The following is a 20,151-nucleotide window of genomic DNA, read 5'->3' as shown; positions in this document are numbered from 1 at the left end:
TGGAGGGACAGAGGAGCACTGAAGCCAGTCAGCCTGAGCAGAGGCACACAACAGGTGTGGGGGACTGTTTGGGCCGCAGTCCACAACACTGAGGGATGGGCTGTGGGTGGCTAGTACCGCAGTCCACAACACTGAGGGATGGGCTGTGGGTGGCTAGTACCTTTCATGAACGCGTTGCCTTTACAGTAGCACTCCAGGGCCCGCTGTGGATTTCGAATCTTCTCAAAGAGATCACCTGCCTGTTAACACATCCCATATTACTACAAAGATACCCTTACTCCACAAAAATCAAGTATCAGTCCCCAAAGGAGGCGAGTCAGCCACCAGTCAGGGAGGGCTATGCGCTCCAAGACTCCTCTGGGTAGGAAAGGGGCACTGAGCCCTGGGGGTAAGGGACAGGAATAGGAAGCCAGCCATACCCTTTCATACAGTTCGCTCTTGATAAGGGCTGCAGTGATGTGCTCTACCAGCTCTGTGGTGGCCAGCAGCTCCTCTCGGGTCAGCACCAGCCGAGCAGCTTTGGCAGGGAGCCCAGCTTTGAGGTAGAGGCTTATGGCTGCTAGCCCATCCCCTTGGCTCTCCTGAAGTTCGCCTGCTCGCTCCTCTTGCTGTGTGTCCATCAGCCACTGGTAGTAACCCCGGCGCAGCTTCTCTAGGGCTGGGTGCCCCTGGACACGCAACAGAGAAGACTAGGAGTCACATCCCTCCTGCCCTGCTGCTTCCCAGGCTTCTCCAATCCCACTGTAACAACAGAAACCCTCCCAGTCACCAATGTCCCAACTCCTCACCATATCAGGTCCCGGCCCCCGCCCTGCTGCAGTTCCTACAGTCTCCTTGACAAGAGGAGGTTTCTGATATTGGTGGGCGTGAGTTCTGAACAACTGTGGGGAAGACAGAACTGGTACCTTGGCCTCAGCCACAGCGATACATTCGTCCCAACGGTGTAGCTCCTGGTACATGTCCATGGCCTCCTCAACAGCGTTCTAGGGGAACCCGGGCAGAGGAAAGAGGGACACCAGGAAGATACGAGAATCAGAAATCAGCAAGCTCTCCTCAGCCCAGCTAAGATGCCGGCCTGTGTGGACTGAAAGCCTCACCCTTTACGTATACACAAGCAGAGGTGAATTTAGTATGAAACTAAAAGAAACTTAAGCTTCAGGGCACCTTATTTGCACAGGTTCCTTCCAAAGCAACTTTTCTTAAAGAGGGCTCCTCAAATTGTATAAGCTTTGGGCCTCACAAAAATCTGGATCTACCTCCACGCACAAGAATTGCAAAGACAGGCTCTGGAGTATACGGGGAAGACAGCAGACTTTTTATGAAAGATGGAAGTAATTGTAAGAACTAACACAGAGGAGGCAATTATGGAGGAGTGAAATGCACTGTACAGACCTTTCTGAAAGTTCTCCCCAGACCTTTGGTAGCCCAGCTGACCAGTGCTCATTCCTCTCGAGTTCGCCTCTCTATTTTTCCCCCTCTGATCCCCTCTTCCGTCCAGTTCTTCTGTTCCTATTACCTGTTCTAAGAAGATCATTTCGGCCAGCTTGTAGTTCTTCTCCAGCATGGCTAGACGTGCTCGGACCTGATAAAAGTCTGTTCCTTCTCCACCCTGTGGGGAAAAAGGAGGTTCTGGTTATTCTGTTGGTGCCACAGGAGCCATTCTGTCCGTGTGGCCAGAGAGACATGGAGGCTAAAAGGCTTAGGAAGCTGAAAACCTCCATGGGGCTTAGAGGCTCGAGGTTTGGCAAGCAATTCCAAAATTGTCTGACTTGAAGGTAGAGGTGGAGGGGGCAGGGTAGAGGAAATTAGCCGTGGCTGGAAAGCTAAGAGTCGTGGGGTTGAGTACCAGGAGAAATCTCAGCTTGAAAGACTGAACGAATCAGGAGGAGAATACTTGCATATTCCCGAGACACTTGATCTGCAATCTCGTTGGTCTCATGTAGGAATCGAGCTTTTGCTACATGGCCCAAAGCAGAAAAGCACCTATAGCATGGAAGCAATAACAGTAATATTATTATAGAATCATCATTAATTCATTGGTTCAGTAGATATACTGAGCATCTATTATATGCCAGAAACTGTTCTTGCCACTGGGGACACAAAAGGGATAAGACAGATGAGGGACCAGCTCTTAGGGAACTTACTTTCTAGTGGAAACAAATAATTAGTAAACAAATAAACAAAGATTATTTGAAAGAATGGAAAATAAAACTAAGGGGACTCCTTAAGTTGGTAGTCAGAGAAGACCTGTTTGAGGAGCTGACATCTGAGCTGAGACCTTAATACAAGAAAAAGCCAATCATGACAAGATGGAGAAAAATTATTCCAGGCAGAGAGAAAAGCTAGTGTAAAGGCCCTAAGGCAGGCGTGAGCTTGGCACACTCAAAGGGACAAAAGGATGCCAGTGTGGCTGGAGACTAATGGGCAAGTACCTGATATGAGAAGAAAGCAGAGGCCAAATCTTGTGGGGCCTTAGGACATGCAAAGAGTTTGGGTTTTATACAAAGTACAATAGTAAGTTACTGGAAGGTTCTGAGCAAGAAAATGATATAATCTAATTTATGTTTTTAAAAAATTACCTCAGCTGCTATGGGGTGAATGGATCGTAGGGGTATAAGAACCATATCAGTGAGACTAATTAAGAGGCTTTGCAACATAGCATGTAGATAGTGGTGGTCTATTCCAGGGTGGACACAGTAGACTTGAACAAATAAGCGATTCAGGATACCTTTTCTTTTTTTTTTTACAATCACATGGATCACTTTTTATTTTTAACATATAGAATTTGACTTTGTGTTCATATATATATATATATATATATATATATATATATATATATGCATGTACACATGTACAAAATACTTGTATCTACCTGTTAGCATTTTTTAATCTTTATTGGCGTATAATTGCTTTACAATGCTGTGTTAGTTTTTTCTGTACAGCAAAGTGAATCAGCTATATGTATACATATATCCCCATATCCCCTCCCTTTTGAGCCTCCCTCCCACCCTCACTATCCCATCCCTCTAGGTCGTCACAGAGCATCCAGCTGATCACCCTGTGCTATGCAGCAGCTTCCCACTAGCCATCCATTTTACATTTAGTAGTGTATCTACGTCCATGCTACTCTCTCACTTTGTCCCAGCTTCCCCTTCCCCCACCCCTGGGTCCTCAAGTCCATTCTCTGCGTCTTTATTCCTGCCCTGCCACTAGGTTCATCAGTACCATTTTTTTTAGATTCCAAATATGTGCGTTAGCATATGGTATTTGTTTTTCTCTTTCTGACTTACTTCACTCTGTATGACAGACTCTATGTCCACCCACCTCATTACAGGTAACTCAAGTTTCATTCCTCTTTATGGCTGAGTAATATTCCATTGTATATATGTGCCACATCTTCTTTATCCATTCATCTGTCAATGGACATTTAGGTTGCTTCCATGTCCTGGCTACTGTAAATAGTGCTTCAATGAACATTGTGGTACATGCATCTTTTTGAATTATGGTTTTCTCAGGGTATATGCCCAGTAGTGGGATTGCTGGGTCATATGGTAGTTCTATTTTTAGTTATTTAAGGAACCTCTATACTGTTCTCCATAGTGACTGTATCAATTTAGATTCCTACCAACAGTGCAGGAGGGTTCCCTTTTCTCTACACCTTCTCCAGCAATTATTGTTTCTAGAATTTTTGATGATAGCCATTCTGACCCGTGTGAGGTGATACCTCATTGTGGTTTTGATTTGCATTTCTCTAATGATTAGTGATGTTGAGCATCTTTTCATATGTTTGTTGGCAATCTGTATGTCTTCTTTGGAGAAATGTCTACTTAGGTCTTCCACCGTTTTTGGATTGGGTTGTTTGTTTTTTTGATATTGAGCTGCATGAGCTGCCTGTATATCTTGGAGATTAATCCTTTGTCAGTTGCTTTGTTCACAAATATTTTCTCCCATTCTGAGGGTTGTCTTTTCGTCTTGTTTATGGTTTCCTCTGCTGTGCAAAAGCTTTTAAGTTTCATTAGGTCCCATTTGTTTATTTTTGTTTTTATTTCCATTTCTCTAGGAGGTGGGTTGAAAAGGATCTTGCTGTGATTTATGTCAAAGAGTGTTCTGCCTAAGTTTTCCCCTAAGAGTTTTATAGTGTCTGGCCTTACATTTAGGTCTTTAATCTATCTTGAGTTTATTTTTGTGTATGGTGTTAGGAAGTGTTCTAATTTCATTCTTTTACATGGAGCTGTCCAGTTTTCCCAGCACCACTTATTGAAGAGACTGTCTTTTCTCCACCGTATATTCTTGCCTCCTTTGTCAAAGATAAGGTGAGCATATGTACGTGGGTTTATCTCTGGGCTTTCTATCCTGTTCCATTGGTCTATATTTCTGTTTTTGTGCCAGTACCATACTGTCTTGATTACTGTAACTTTGTAGTATAGTCTGAAGTCAGGGAGCCTGATTGTTCCAGCTCCGTTTTTCTTTCTCAAGATTGCTTTGGCTATTTGGGGTCTTTTGTGTTTCCATACAAACTGTAAAATTTTTTGTTCTAGTTCTGTGAAAAATGCCATTGGTAGTTTGATAGGGATTATATTCAATCTGTAGATTGCTTTGGGTAGTATAGTCATTTTCACAATGTTGATTCTTCCAATTCAAGAACATGGTATATCTCTCCATCTGTTTGTATCCTCTTTGATTTCTTTCATCAGTGTCTTACAGTTTTCTGCATACAAGTCTTTCGCCTCCATAGGTAGGTTTATTCCTAGGTATTTTATTCTTTTTGTTGCAGTGGTAAATGGGAGTGTTTCCTTAATTTCTCTTTCTGATTTTTCACTGTTAGTGTATAGGAATGCAAGAGATTTCTGTGAATTAATTTTCAGGATATGTTTTGAAGACCCTGGATCAGTGTCCCTAGGACTTGCTGAGAGTCTAGCTGTGGGAGGATAGGAAAAAAGGGACCAAGGATGACTCCTCGGCAAAATAGCAGCAGCTGACCTTTAAAGAGCACTTCCAACCTGTGCTCTTAGCACAGGTCCTCTCATTTGCTCTCCACTACCACTGCCATTTTTCTTTACCATCCTGCAGGTAAATTCTGTTATCATCCCCATTTCATAGAGCAAATGAAGAAACCAAGGCCTGGGAAGGTTAAGTTAACCTCTCTCAAGTTACACAGTTGGTAAATGGAGCCAATATTTGAAATCAGAGAGTCTGGAGTCCCATGTTTGTCCTATAAATTACACTCCTATACAACACCTGGAATATACACATCAACACGTGGATTGTAGGGTATGAGTGTTAAAAACTTTGAAGGGGCACCTAGTTACAAGATTGGGGAGTGACAACAATAAAAGACACACTCATGTGAAGTAAGTCAGAAAGAGAAAAACAAATATCGTACAATATCGCTTATATGTGGAATCTAGAAAAATGGTAGAGATGAAATTACTTGCAAAGCAGAAATAGAGTCACAGATGTAGAGAACAAACTTACGGTTACCAAGCGGGGAAGGAAGGGTGGGATGAACTGGGAGATTGGGACTGACATATATACACTACTATGTATAAAATAGATAACTAATGAGAACTTACTGCATAGCACAGGGTACTCTACTCAATGTTCTGTGGTGACCTAAATGGGAAAGAGTGTATGTGTGTGTATATATATATATATATATATATATATATATATATATATATATATATACACATATATATATATATATATATATATATACATACATACATACATACATACATATGACTGATTCACTTTGCTGTACAGCAAGAAACTAACACAACATTGTAAATCAACTATACTCCAATAAAAATTAAAAAATAAATAAATAAAAGACATACTCATAACATAGGATGGGAGGATGTTTGGAATAACTGTACCATGGAAGGGTTCTATGACATCTGTTGGCATGGGAAGGGAAGTGCTGCCTTAACACTGGGGAGGAGCAGCCCACGGGGAAGATACCCGCATGGCCATCCCTCCCTCCTAGCTGCCTGGCACCTCGGTTCTACAGCCCAACTCACCTCTCAGCAATGTGTAGCTGCCTTGCTTCCAGTGACAGCTTACTCAAGGTTTTCCACATTGCCTCTGTTTCTGGGGTCATTTCCAGAGTCTCCAAGAAGGCTGCTGCCCTGGAGAGGGAAGGAAGCAAAGCACAAGGAATGAGTCCAGGGTCAGGAAGACACCGAGGAATACTAGTGATGGGGCAGGGGAGGAGGGGGGCAGGCAATTATTTGTCCTCTTTGTCTAATCTCCTCCCAGGACACCACGTTCTTTTCAGACATGGCCAGTTTTACTACCCATCCCAGGTCCTCAGAACCAGAATTTCCCACCACCTTGCTGGTTACCAGTCTAGCCCCTCACCTGGTGTAGTTGCCGTCATCAATGGCTGTTCCAAACTCAATAAGGCCCTCATCCAGTGTGTAGGCAACTGTAGTCACACCTTCAGTCACCATCACCTCGGTCTTTCCCTCGCCCCGCTCCAGACCTACAACATCACCCTGTAAAAATTCAACACCCCCATCCCACCAGAATTCCAAGTGAGCATTTCCACTGACTCAACTGCAGAAAAGACCCACCCTCATTCAACCCTACTGCTCATACACTGAGGGAATTACAGTGGCCCCTGTTTTTCTAACATTTAGTTTCTCTCAGGCAGATAAAAATTCCCTATCTATGGTAATATCCTTGGGTTAAAGTACACTCATAGCTATGATGGCACTAATGGCTAGGGATAAGTTGACAAAGTGTGACATCCACTTCTGCTACTGCCAGCAGTACTGCCAGCAGTACTATGACTCGGTATTCTTAAAGGCCCTCCTGTTAAAATTCAACTTGAACATACTTCCCAATGTATTGCTAAGTTCAACTGAAGAAACCACTAGGAATGCTTCCTACTCCCTCCTCCCGCCCCCACAAAAAGAAAGCAAGAGAGAAAGAGGTCAGTAAGCTAAAACCGAAAAAACATGAGCAGGAAAAAATGGAAGGTGAGCAAGTAGGAAGAATACAGTTGCCCTGAAGGCAAACATAGTATTAGGAGAATAAACTGTGGGTCCTCCAGCAGGATGGGGAGGCCAAATCTAAGGTTCCTTCATTAAACTGGGGATCCTCTCTTCAGTAAAGGGAACCAAAGGGGTACAGGTCATTAATATGCCTAATTCCTGCAGAGGCAAACACAAATCATCTCTGGAGGAAAACATGCCTATATGAGGCCCTCAGGATTCCAAAAGATTACATTCAATGTAACATGAGCTCACAATAAAAAATTACCAAAATATAAGTTAACAAACAGTTAACCAAAAAGTTAAATGAGTAAACAATACCTATAAACAACAGTTTTAGACCTCCATGGGTCTCAGATATCAAAAATAATAGTTAAGAAAAAAGACAGTTACGAAATATAAAATAATTATGTGTGAGATGTTTAAAGACCTAAAAGATGAAATGAAAAATTAAGCAAGGAACAAGAGACTATCAAAAACGGTCAGTCACGTTGGAGAAAGAACCAAATAAAACCTTATGAAAAATTTAATTTTTGAATTAAAAAACTCAATAGATGGTTTAAATAGCAGATTAGACAATGATGAAAATGAATTAATGAACTAAAAGATGTATCTCAAGAAATTATCCAGAATGTAGCATGAAGTGAGAAGGAGAAAGGAAATATGAAAGACAGGTTAAAAAGGTACAAAAGACAGAACAAAAAATATAACATATACCTAATTAGAGTTTTGATGGAGAGACTGGAGAATACGATAGAAGAAGCGATGTTTAAAGAGATTATGGTTGGGATATTTGCAAGACAGGTAGAAATATGTGTACTCACAATTACAGGTAGCACAATATATACCAAGCAGGATAAATAAAAAGAAATTTATAGCTAGACACACTGTAGTAAAATTTCAACATGCCTAAAAGAAGATTTTAAAAGCAACCAGAGAGAAAAGACAGATCACCTATACAGAAAGGGCTATTAATAAACTTGTCAGAACAAAAGAAGTCAATCAATGGGACAATATGTGCAAAAGGCTAAGAAAAATTAACAGTCAATCTAGAACTGGGGGGACTTCCCGGTGGCGCAGGGGTTAAGAATCCGCCTGCCAATGCAGGCGACACGGGTTCAAGCCCTGGTCTGGGAAGATTTCACATGCCGCGGAGCAACTAAGCCCGTGCGCCACAACTACTGATCCCGTGTGCCACAACTACTAAGCCTGCGCTCTAGAGCCCGTGAGCCACAGCTACTGAGCCCGTGTGCCACAACTACTGAAGCCCACGTGCCACAACTACTGAAGCCCGCGTGCCACAACTTCTGAAGCCCACATGCCTAGAGCCCATGCTCTGCAACAAAGAGAAGCCACTGCGCTGAGAGGCCCGCGCACCGCAACGAAGAGTAGCCTCCGCTCGCTGCAACTAGAGAAAGCCCAGGCGCAGCAACAAAGATCTAACACAGCCAAAAAAAAATCTAGAATTGGGTGCTGAGTCCAAGTATCTTTCAAGAGCAAAGCTCTAAATAAAAACATTTTCAGATAATCAAAACCTGAACGTTTATCATCAAAAGACTTTCACTAAAGAAACTTCTAGGATAGCCTCATCCACCAGAGGGCAGACAGTAGAAGCAAGAAGAACTACAATTCTGCAGCCTATGGGAGGAAAACCACATTCACAGAAATATAGACAAAATGAAAAGGCAGAGGACTTTGCACCAGATGAAGGAACAAGATAAAACCCCAGAAAAACAACTAAATGAAGTGGAGATAGGCAACCTTCCAGAAAAAGAATTCAGAATAATGATAGTGAAGATGATCCAGGACCTCGGAAAAAGAATGGAGGCAAATATCGAGAAGATGAAAGAAATGTAACAAAGACCTAGAAGAATTAAAGAACAAACTCCTAGAAGAATTAAAGAACAAACAAACAGAGATGAACAATACAATAACTGAAATGAAAAATACACTAGAAGGAATCAATAGCAGAATAACTGAGGCAGAAGAATGGATAAGTGACCTGGAAGACAGAATGGTGGAATTCACTGCCACAGAACAGAATAAAGAAAAAAGAATGAAAAGAAATGAAGACAGCCTAAGAGACTTCTGGGACAACATGAAATGCAACAACATTCGCATTATAGGGGTCCCAGAAAGATAAGAGAGAGAGAAAGGACCCAAGAAAATATTTGAAGAGATTATAGTCAAAAACTTGGGAAAGGAAATAGCCACCCAAGTCCAGGAAGCGCAGAGAGGCCCAGGCAGATTAAACCCAAGGAGGAACACGCCGAGACACATAGTAATCAAACTGACAAAAATTAAAGACAAAGAAAAATTATTGAAAGCAGCAAGGGAAAAACGACACATAACATACAAGGGAACTCCCATAAGGTTAACGGCGGATTTCTCAGCAGAAACTCTACAAGCCAGAAGGGAGTGGCACGATATATTTAAAGTGATGAAAGGGAAGAACCTACAACCAAGATTACTCTACCCAGCAAGGAACTCATTCAGATTCGATGGAGAAGTCGAAAGCTTTACAGACAAGCAAAAGCTAAGAGAATTCAGCACCACCAAACCAGCTCTGTAACAAATGCTAAAGGAACTTCTCTAAGTGGGAAACACAAGAGAAGAAAAGGACCTACAAAAACAAACCCGTAACAATTAAGAAAATGGTAATAGGAACATACATATCGATAATTACCTTAAACGTGAATGGATTAAATGCTCCAACCAAAAGACACAGGCTGCTGAATGGATACAAAAACAAGACCCTTATATATGCTGTCTACAAGAGACCCACATTTCAGGCCTAGGGACACATACAGACTGAAAGTGAGGGGATGGAAAAAGATATTCCATGCAAATGGAAATCAAAAGAAAGCTGGAGTAACAATACTTATATCAGATAAAATAGACTTTAAAATAAAGAATGTTACAAGAGACAAGGAAGGACACTACATAATGATCAAGGGATCAATCCAAGAAGAAGATATAACAATTATAAATATACATGCACCCAACATAGGAGCACCTCAATACATAAGGCAACTGCTAACAGCTATAAAAGAGGAAATCAACAGTAACACAGTAATAGTGCGGGACTTTAACAGCTCACTTACACCAATGGATAGATCATCCAGATAGAAAATTAATAAGGAAATACAAGCTTTAAATGACACAATAGACCAGACAGATTTAATTGATATTTATAGGACATTCCATCCAAAAACAGCAGATTACACTTTCTTCTCAAGTGCACATGGAACATTCTCCAGGATAGATCACATCTTGGGTCACAAATCAAGCTTCAGTAAATTTAAGAAAATTCAAATCATATCAAGCATCTTTTCTAACCACAACGCTATGAGATTAGAAATCAATTACAGGGAAAAAAACGTAAAAAACACAAACACGTGGAGGCTAAACAATACGTTACTAAATAATCAAGAGATCACTGAAGAAATCAGAGGAAATAAAAAAATACCTAGAGACAAATTACAAAGAAAACACGATGATCCAAAACCTATGGGATGCAGCAAAAGGAGTTCTAAGAGGAGAAGTTTATAGCAATACAAGCCTACCTCAAGAAACAAGAAAAATCTCAAATAAACAATCTGATCTTACACCTAAAGGAACTAGAGAAAGAACAAACAAAACCAAAGTTAGTAGGAGGAAAGAAATCATAAAGATCAGAGCAGAAATAAATGAAATAGAAACAAAGAAAACAATAGCAAAGATCAATAAAACTAAAAGCTGGTTCTTTGAGAAGATGAACAAAATTGATAAACCTTTAGCCAGACTCATCAAGAAAAAGAGGGAGAGGACTCAAATCAATAAAATTAGAAATGAGAAAGGAGAAGTTACAACAGACACCACAGAAATACAAAGCATCTTAAGAGACTACTACAAGCAACTCTATGCCAATAAAATGGACAACCTGGAAGAAATGGACAAATTCTTAGAAAGGTATAACCTTCCAAGACTGAACCAGGAAGAAATAGAAGATATGAACAGACCAATCACAAGTAATGAAATTGAAACTGTGATTAAAAATCTTCCAACAAACAAAAGTCTAGGACCAGATGGCTTCACAGGTGAATTCAATCAAACATTTAGAGAAGAGCTAATACCTATCCTTCTCAAACTCTCCCAAAAACTTGCAGAGGAAGGAACACTCGCAAACTTTTGACAACATTCAACACCCATTTATGATAAAAACTCTCCAGAAAGTGGGCATAGAGGGAACCTACCTCAACATAATAAAGGCCATATATGACAAACCCACAGCAAACATCATTCTCAATGGTGAAAAACTGAAAGTATTTCCTCTAAGATCAGGAACAAGACAAGGATGTCCACCTCACCATTATTATTCAACATAGTTTTGGAAGTCCTAGCCACGGCAATCAGAGAAGAAAAAGAAATAAAAGGAATACAGACTGGAAAAGAAGAAGTAAAACTGTCACTGTTTGCAGATGACATGATACAGTACATAGAGAATCCTAAAGATGCCATCAGAAAACTACTAGAGCTAATCAATGAATTTGGTAAAGCTGCAGGATACAAAATTAACGCACATAAATCTCTTGCATTCCTATACACTAACAACGAAAGATCAGAAAGAGAAATTAAGGAAACAATCCCATTCACCACTGCAACAAAAAGAATAAAATACCTAGGAATAAACCTACCTAAGGAGGTAAAAAACCTGTACTCAGAAAACTATAAGACACTGATGAAAGAAATCAAAGATGACACAAACAGATGGAGAGATATATCATGTTCTTGGATTGGAAGAATCAATATTGTGAAAATGACTATACTACCCAAAGCAATCTACAGATTCAGTGCAATCCCTATCAAATTACCAGTGGCATTTTTTACAGAACTAGAACAAAAAAATCTTAAAATTTGTATGGAGACACAAAATACCCTGAATAGCCAAAGAAGTCTTGAGGGAAAAAAACAGAGCTGGAGGAATCAGATGCCCTGACTTCAGACTATACTACAAAGTTACAGTAATCAAGACAGTATGGTACTGGCACAAAAATAGAAATATAGATCAATGGAACAGGATAGAAAGCCCAGAGATAAACCCATGCACCTATGGTCAACTAATCTATGACAAAGGAGGCAAGGATATACAATGGAGAAAGGATAGTCTCTTCAATAAGTGGTGCTGGGAAAACTGGACAGCTACATGTAAAAGAATGAAATTAAAACACTCCCTAACACCATACACAAAAATAAACTCAAAATGGGTTAGAGACCTAAATGTAAGACTGGACACTATAAAACTCTTAGATGAAACATAGGAAGAACACTCTTTGACATAAATCACAGCAAGATCTTTTCTGATACATCTCCTAGAGTAATGGAAATAAAAACAAAAAAATAAGCAAATGGGACCTAATGAAACTTAAAAGCTTTTGCACAGCAAAGGAAACTACAAACAAGATGAAAAGACAACCCTCAGAATGGGAGAAAATATTTGCAAAGAATCAACAGAGAAAGGATTAATCTCCAAATTATATAAACAGCTCATGCAGCTCAATATTAAAAAGATAAACAACCCAATCAAAAAATGGGCAGAAGACCTAAATAGACATTTCTCCAAAGAAGACATACAGATGGCCAAAAAGCACATGAAAAGCTGCTCAACATCACTAATTATTAGAGAAACGCAAATCAAAACTACAATGAGGTATCACCTCACACTGGTTAGAATGGCCATCATCAGAAAATCTACAAACAACAAATGCTGGAGAGGGTGTGGAGAAAAGGGAACCCTCTTGCACTGTTGGTGGGAATGTAAATTGATACAGCCACTATGGAGAACACTATGGAGGTTCCTTAAAAAACTAAAAACAGAATTACCATATGACCCAGCAATCCCACTACTGGGCATACACCCAGAGAAAACCATAATTCAAAAAGACACATGCACCCCAGTGTTCACTGCAGCACTATTTACAATAGCCAGGTCACGGAAGCAACCTAAACGCCCATCGACAGACGAATGGATAAAGAAGATGTGGTATATATAAAGAATGGAATATTACTCAGCCATAAAAAGGAACGAAACTGGGTCATTTGTAGAGACGTGGATGGATCTAGAGACTGTCATACAGCGTGAAGTAAGTCAGAAAGAGAAAAACAAATATCGTATATTAACGCATATATGTGGAACCTAGAAAAATGGCACAGATGAACTGGTTTGCAGGGCAGAAATAGAGACACAGATGTAGAGAACAAATGTATGGACACCAAGGGGGGAAAGTGGCGGGGGGGGGGTGGGTTGGTGGTGGGATGAATTGGGAGATTGGGATTGACATGTATACAATAAGATGTATAAAATAGATAACTAATAAGAACCTGCTGTATAAAAAATAAAATAAAATTCAAAAATTCAAAAAAAACCCCCAGAAACTTCTAAATGATATTCTTCAAGAAGAGGAAGAAAAATAACTCCAGAGGGAAGATCAGCAATGCAGAAGGAAAAGGTGAACAGAGAAACTGGCACTATGACGGTAAATCTATACAAATTCTGTCTGTATAAAATAATAATGTCTAACTTTGGGGATAACAGAAGGGAACCAAAATACTAGACAACAATGGCAAAGGGGAGGTAATCACATTTAAAGTCTTTTATGGTCCTTGTATTGTTTGCAGTGCAGGGGGGGTTAGATGCTGATTAACTTTAGACCTTGTTAATTTAAATACATGGTGAACTTCTAAGGGTAACTGCTATAGAAATAGGATGTGTAACCTTCAAACCAAAAAAGTGAAAAAAAGAGTATTTAGAAAAGGACAACCCCCCGACCCCTCACAAAAACTCAACCTTAATCAGTCTAAAATGAGGCAAAAAAGGAGAAAAAAAGAGATATAGAAAGAACAAAAAGGAAGTATCAAGTGCTCTCTACCCACACCCACACCAGTCATCCTAGCCTACCATAGGGGTCTCTTTTCTCTGTTTGCATAGGCTCCTCCCAGATTTTGGAATATTACTTGTGTGTGTGATGTTGTCGTGGGATAGGAGAGAGGGTCTGATCAGCAGTCTTAAAAAAATGGAACTCTGAATGGCTTGTAACAGAGAATCAGCACACAAGGAGGTGATACGGAACTACTCCTCCTATTGGGGATCTTCCAGCCTAAGGGGACTCCATGTTATGACTTGGTGAATTCCCACTATAATAGAGACCCATACTCCAAGGGTCTAATATAATGTCAGGAATCTGAACAAGGATGGCTCTGGGGCCTGGTCCACTGTGGGAAGGAGTCTAAGCGTCACCTGCCAACTCTATTAAAGAGATTATGGGTGGTGGGCAGAGAAACCAAGCACACTTCAGAGCCTACTCAGGGTTCTAATTAATCAGCTCAACACTATGTCTGAGGTGCCCTGTGTCAACATACCCTGATAGAGGACATGGTGACTCTCTCAGGTGCCTCGATGTTGTACCACACACACAAGTTGTTTCGGTTCTGAGCTACCAGCACATCACTTCCTGGGACCCACTGCACGTAGGAGCAGAAGCTGAGGATCATTGTCTTAGAGCAGCTCTCAATGTCGTACAGGTGCAACTGAAGGAGGAAGAAGCAGATAGCACAAGTAAAAGGAGATAAGGGTGTCTTCTCATCTTGACAATTTTCCTAATGGTGAAATGTGGTGAGCTAACCCACCAGTCAGGTACATGCTGAATTTCAAAGCTTACTGATCTTCAACCATAAACCCTTCAAGTTTATGCTGAGTTGGCATATTCTGACTCTGGCCAAATAAGAGATGATCAAAAGAGCAAAGATCTACACCCTAGGAATTTAAGTTAGGTGAACGTCAGACTTTTTTTGGCTGCGCTGCAAGGCATGTGGGATCTTAGTTCCTGACCAGGGATCGAACCTGCACCCCCTGCAGTGGAAGTGCGGAGTCTTAACCAGTGGACCACCAGGGAAGTCCCAGACTTTCATTCTTAGAACAACTCTGGGCCAGAGTTACCAGCCTGGATTACAAAAGTAAGGGCACCAGATGAATTAAATGGTCTGGAAATTTGTGATGGCTTTCACATCACAGTGAAAATGAAACAAAAAATCACCAGAGAGTCCCTTTTGCCCCTGAGGTTGAACTCTTTGGTGATACCATATTGAGATCAGAATCAATAAGGGGCTAGGGGGAGACTCAAGCCAGCTTCAGTGCCGTCAGATAAGTGTCGTTGAAGAGCACTGGAGCAGTAGGTGTGGGCTAAGGTCAGGTAGGCGTGAGGAAGAGGAATGCAGGGGTAAGGATGTTTCATGAGGGCACAGATTTGTGAATAGTAAGAGAGACATCAACTCCCAAATTCCTCTCTTGACTTTGGTGCCATCATGACACAATCTCCTGAAGGGTAAAATGGGATGGGTGGTGATAGCAGATACAAAGAATGTTGATTCTTCTGTGCCTTTTGCTATGCTAATGGCATAGCCCCAAGAAATGATGTCCTATCTTGCCTCCCACAGTCCCTGCTGGCAGCTAGTACCACATCCTTTATGGACCAGTCTATGGCTAAGGCCTTAGTAACCCTCCTCACACGAACTTTCCGGTCCCTGAAGAGAAGTTTGTGCCCAGTCTCATTAAGTTCCAGCCAATCCACACGGCTCTCATGGCTGATGGTGCCAATGTTGTAGCCACCAATCAGGTCCACTAGAGAGTAAAGGAAACAGGGTTAATCACATACAAGGCATGAGGTGGCCTGTGAAAGTCTGGCTTTAAGAATGTTGCATTAGTCTAGAGAATGTCACTCAGGAATGTAAATGGGCGGTACAACATAATTTTGCTAAGATCCTTAAGATGCTGTATTTCTTCTAAAATTATAGAGGTTTTGTTTAACCCTGCAGTTATTAACTCAAAAGATCCAGACTCATCAAGAAATGTGATTCCTCTCTGGGACTCTCAGAGTTGTCTCAGAGCAGGTCAGAACTATGGAGCAACTGGCTTCTGTTCTCATGATGAACCACAATTAGAGCAAACACATCACTGAGAGAAAGCTGATGAACAAAATGACCCTGGTGATCATACGTGCTCCAAGGAGGTACCTGCATATTTGAGTGGCAGTGATATAAGAACACTTAGGGACAAAGAGTGGTGAAGGCACACAGACAAAATAGGAGGAACCTCTAACTAAAGTTAGGCTGGTCAGTGCAGAGGATGAATATTAGTTTGGTCTGAATTTCGTAGGCAATATAAGAAACAGTCATGTTTAGAACAGACCACTCAGGGTTGGCTAGGGTGCTTTCAGGGAGTCTCTTGAACAAAGCCCATTCACAGGTCTTATTGATATACATTATCAACAAGCAATGTGCCTGCTTTTGTTACCTATGCTTAAGCTAAAGACCAAATGCCAGCGGATGTCCACTACTGGGAAGACCAACTTAAAAATGAATTTTCCTTTAATTAAAAAGCAAAATGATAAATACATGTTTTAATGCCCCGATTATAAGTACAACCATAGAATGCTAGAGCTGTGGGGACCCTATTTCTGTGAGCACCCTGAAATTACATACAAAATTATGCATGTAGATATTTTTCTGGGAAAGGATCTATGCTTTTAATTAGATACTCAAAGGGGTTGACGACCCAAAATGGTTAAGAGAAGAACTCTGTCAATGTACATTGAAGATAAGACCTACAGAGTGAGGTGACTTGTCCAAAATCTCACAGCTCATTACTGCTGAGAGAACTTAGGCCACTGGAACTTAGAACTTAGGCCACTGGACTGTATTATTATTTCTATTACAGATACTTACATTTCTGAGCTCAGCAACTTCAGGTGAAATAGAAAATTCATGAAATATAAAAATATCTTAAGAACAGACCCATATGTATATGGAAACTTGATTTATGAGAGATGACATTACATACTAGTGAGTGAAGAATGGACTTTCGAACAATGGTTAAACATATGGAAAAAAAATAAAATTAGATTCCTACCCACATTATGCACAAAAATAAATTCCAGGTAAAAAGCAAAATTTTAAATGCCAAAATACAGGAGGGAGTAGGGAGGGATTTCTTAAATAAGACCTCAAAAACCACAAACTATTTATTAAAAAGTGATATACAACACTGTAAATTGAACTATACTTCAGTAAAAAAAAAAGTGATAAAATGGACTACATTAAACTTAAAAATGTCTAAATACTAAGAAGTGCTGAAAAGGAGAGAAAAGACAAGCCACAGGCTGAGACAATAGCTGCAATGCAAATAACCATCAAAGCCTGTACACACACACACAGAACTCCTTCACGTAAATAAAGAAAAGACAACCTAACTTTAAAAATAGGCAACGGATATGAACTGGCAATTCACAGAAGAAATCCAAATGGCCAATAAACAAATGAACAAAAAAATTAAAACAATGAAATATATTTCCATATACAACAGATTGAGCCAAATAATGAAGTCCGGCAACTTCAAGCATTGGAGAGGAAGTGGAACTGTAACTGGGGTGGGAGTGTAAATTGGTACAACCTCTTCAGAGAGCAATTTGGAAATATTCAGTGAAACTGAAGATGTACCTCTTTTACGATTCAGCAATTCCATGCTGGGTATAAACCTTAGAGAACTGAAATACCGTAACAGTGAAAAACCAACAAATGTCCATCAATAGAGAAGAGAGAAAAGATCCAAGGTAAAAATAATGAAATGTAAGGATTTGACAGAACTGGGTATGGGTACACAAGTAATAATAATATTATTATTATGAATAGCTAACATTTATTAAGCACTTATTATATACTAGGCACTAGTCTAAGTGCTTTTCATATGAAGTAGGTCCTATTTTTATCCCCATTTTGTAGATGAGGAAATTGAGATACAGAAAGGTGAAGTAATTTACCTATGATTACACAGGTAGTAAGTAGAGAAGTGGGGAGGTTTGACTCCAGAGCCCTGTTCTTAATACCTACACTACCTGGATAAGTTATTCTCTAAACTTTTTAGAGAATACCATGCTATTCTTTATACTTTTTTCCTATGCTTAAAACATTTCATGATAAAAAATTAACTATTAATATATACAATACGATTTATAAATGTGAACATTTGTGAAATGCACATAAAGTTTGTCATCACTACTTATTAATGACAAACTAAACAGAAAGTAAGGCCCCTTCCAGTTCTAAGAATCTGTGATCCTATGAAGTCTAAACAGGAAAATTCTTAAATTTGCTAATGGTTCTTTTCTACAATTCACAATTTTCCAGCCCTGAGATATATGCCTAGAGAACATGAATAATTATATGGGCAGGCCTATACATACCAATGCATCTGTATCTAGACTTCTAGATATAGACATACACATATGGATTTAAACATTTCACACATCCACTGTAAGAATGAGGTCACACATTTACCTGATGCCTCTCCGATTCCTGGATTCTCCTCTGCACACAATCCTGTGACATGGAAGTGCTTTACAAACATCTATTTTGTTATTACAATTATGAGAGAGTCTTACTCACCTACAGCAATAGTCTTAATATCAACAAGATAAGCCAATTTCTTATTATCCTCCATTCCTCGCTGGCGCCTCTCATTAATACGGACACTGAAACATGAAGGGTCAGGTGAGGCAAAATGGGTTTAGGTAGCTGGGATGTTTAATAAGAGCTCTGAAATACCATATGGGATGAAGATTTTAGATTAACCTGAGGATATAGGAGTTAGAAGTCAAAAGGAATTCTTTTGGGTTTCAAAAATTTAGAGAACCTTGTGGGGTTACCTGATGAGATGGGGGTTCATGAATTCAGTACGTACAGAACCCAGGGTATCATTACTCCCATATTCCACCAGCGTTAGCTCTCCAGCATTGAAGATCATGCATACCTGGGGATGAATGGAATTGTTATACAGTGGAAAGATTACATGAAGAAAGAGAAAATCAGTCGAGGGAGGTGTACCATGAGTTCAAAGCGACACCCACCCTTCTGTTTATTCTGTTCCTCTGCCTATTTCACCCTCCCTCTTTATCTGCTGTTTTCTCAACCCCTTGCCACTTGCCATCCTGCTACACGGAAGCTAGAAGGAGGCTTATCAGGACAGTGATGGTGAATCAAACTCTACTCACATTTTCATTTTCAAAGAAATACTTCTCATTGCCACCAGATCCCTGCCAAGCTACCTGTTAAGGGGGGAAAAGACATAGGGAACAATGTGGATAACTATCCAAGATGACGCTGAAAGAACAACAGGGTGGGATGCAGAGAGATCGAATTGGGGGACGCTTTGACATTGCACAAAAGAGAGGCTATGTCAGATTTTGCCCTAGTCCCTATGCTTCTGGGAGATGGTGTAAAAACAGTCCAACAACGGTGATTCATACTCCGGGATTCTAAGCCTCCTGGGTCTCATTCCCTGAAGCCAGCTCCCCAACACCAGAATGTCAGAGTTTCCCATGGAGATCTTCCCCCAGCGACCCTGGCTTGCCTGAGTAGCACCTCAGGACGCCCCATTCCCCACCTCTCCATTTTTGGTTCCTACCTCACTAAGGCGATTAGTGTTCAGGTCCCCCAGCAACAGTGTGTCTGACGTGTGGGCCACCAGGTAGCGTTCCTTCCCCAGGATTTTCACCTCTTCCACCTCATAGCCATAGTGTGACTTGAGTACCACTCGGGTCCCCGATGAGAGGTTCTTCACAATCACCTTGGTAGGAGACGAGTCTGAGCTCCCCAGGCTTCCCCCAATCCGAAAGAGGGGTGAACATGCTGTGCCCTTCGCCCACCTTCACAGGGCTAAACAAAGCAACTTCTTTTTTCCTTGCCTGGCCTAGGATATTCTTGGTAAAAGGGACACCTCACATTTACATAATGCTTTACTATTTATGAAATGCTTTAATATATTATCTCTTTTGATGTTTATAATACATACGATTCTGAAAGTTCCACTGGGTTAAACCAGTCACTCTCCCTATGTTCCTGTAGCTCTTTGTACAAACTTTTATGATAACTTTACCACAGTGTGCTGTATTATTTTCTGATATGTCTGTCTCCTTTGCTAGAACGATCTTCTCAAATAAGGGACAATGGATTACAGATAACTATCTTTGAATTCTCAATGCTTAACGGTGCTGACACATAAAGAATGGATAAATATTTCTGGAGAAAATGGAAGACTAAAGGAATCAATGAATAATAAATG

General features: G+C 40.5%; 1 protein-coding gene across 1 annotated transcript in view; it reads right to left on the bottom strand.

Moving 5' to 3' along the window:
- Positions 1 to 20,151, bottom strand: part of IFT172 (intraflagellar transport 172) — a 41,615-nt gene that overhangs the window by 13,423 nt on the left and 8,041 nt on the right. The window contains exons 11-23 of the mRNA XM_082357714.1: positions 19,495 to 19,656; positions 19,082 to 19,135; positions 18,737 to 18,840; positions 18,477 to 18,562; positions 15,545 to 15,657; positions 14,400 to 14,567; positions 6,364 to 6,500; positions 6,024 to 6,131; positions 1,899 to 1,983; positions 1,517 to 1,609; positions 906 to 983; positions 420 to 668; positions 161 to 239 (exon numbers count right to left, since the gene is read on the bottom strand). Coding sequence (XP_082213840.1) covers positions 161 to 239; positions 420 to 668; positions 906 to 983; positions 1,517 to 1,609; positions 1,899 to 1,983; positions 6,024 to 6,131; positions 6,364 to 6,500; positions 14,400 to 14,567; positions 15,545 to 15,657; positions 18,477 to 18,562; positions 18,737 to 18,840; positions 19,082 to 19,135; positions 19,495 to 19,656 — 1,516 coding nt within the window. The remainder of the gene's footprint in view (positions 1 to 160; positions 240 to 419; positions 669 to 905; positions 984 to 1,516; positions 1,610 to 1,898; positions 1,984 to 6,023; positions 6,132 to 6,363; positions 6,501 to 14,399; positions 14,568 to 15,544; positions 15,658 to 18,476; positions 18,563 to 18,736; positions 18,841 to 19,081; positions 19,136 to 19,494; positions 19,657 to 20,151) is intronic.

The sequence above is a fragment of the Balaenoptera borealis genome (assembly GCF_965194805.1).
Source record: "Balaenoptera borealis genome assembly, chromosome: 15".
Taxonomy (NCBI): domain Eukaryota; kingdom Metazoa; phylum Chordata; class Mammalia; order Artiodactyla; family Balaenopteridae; genus Balaenoptera; species Balaenoptera borealis.
This window is presented reverse-complemented; position numbering and strand designations above follow the sequence as displayed.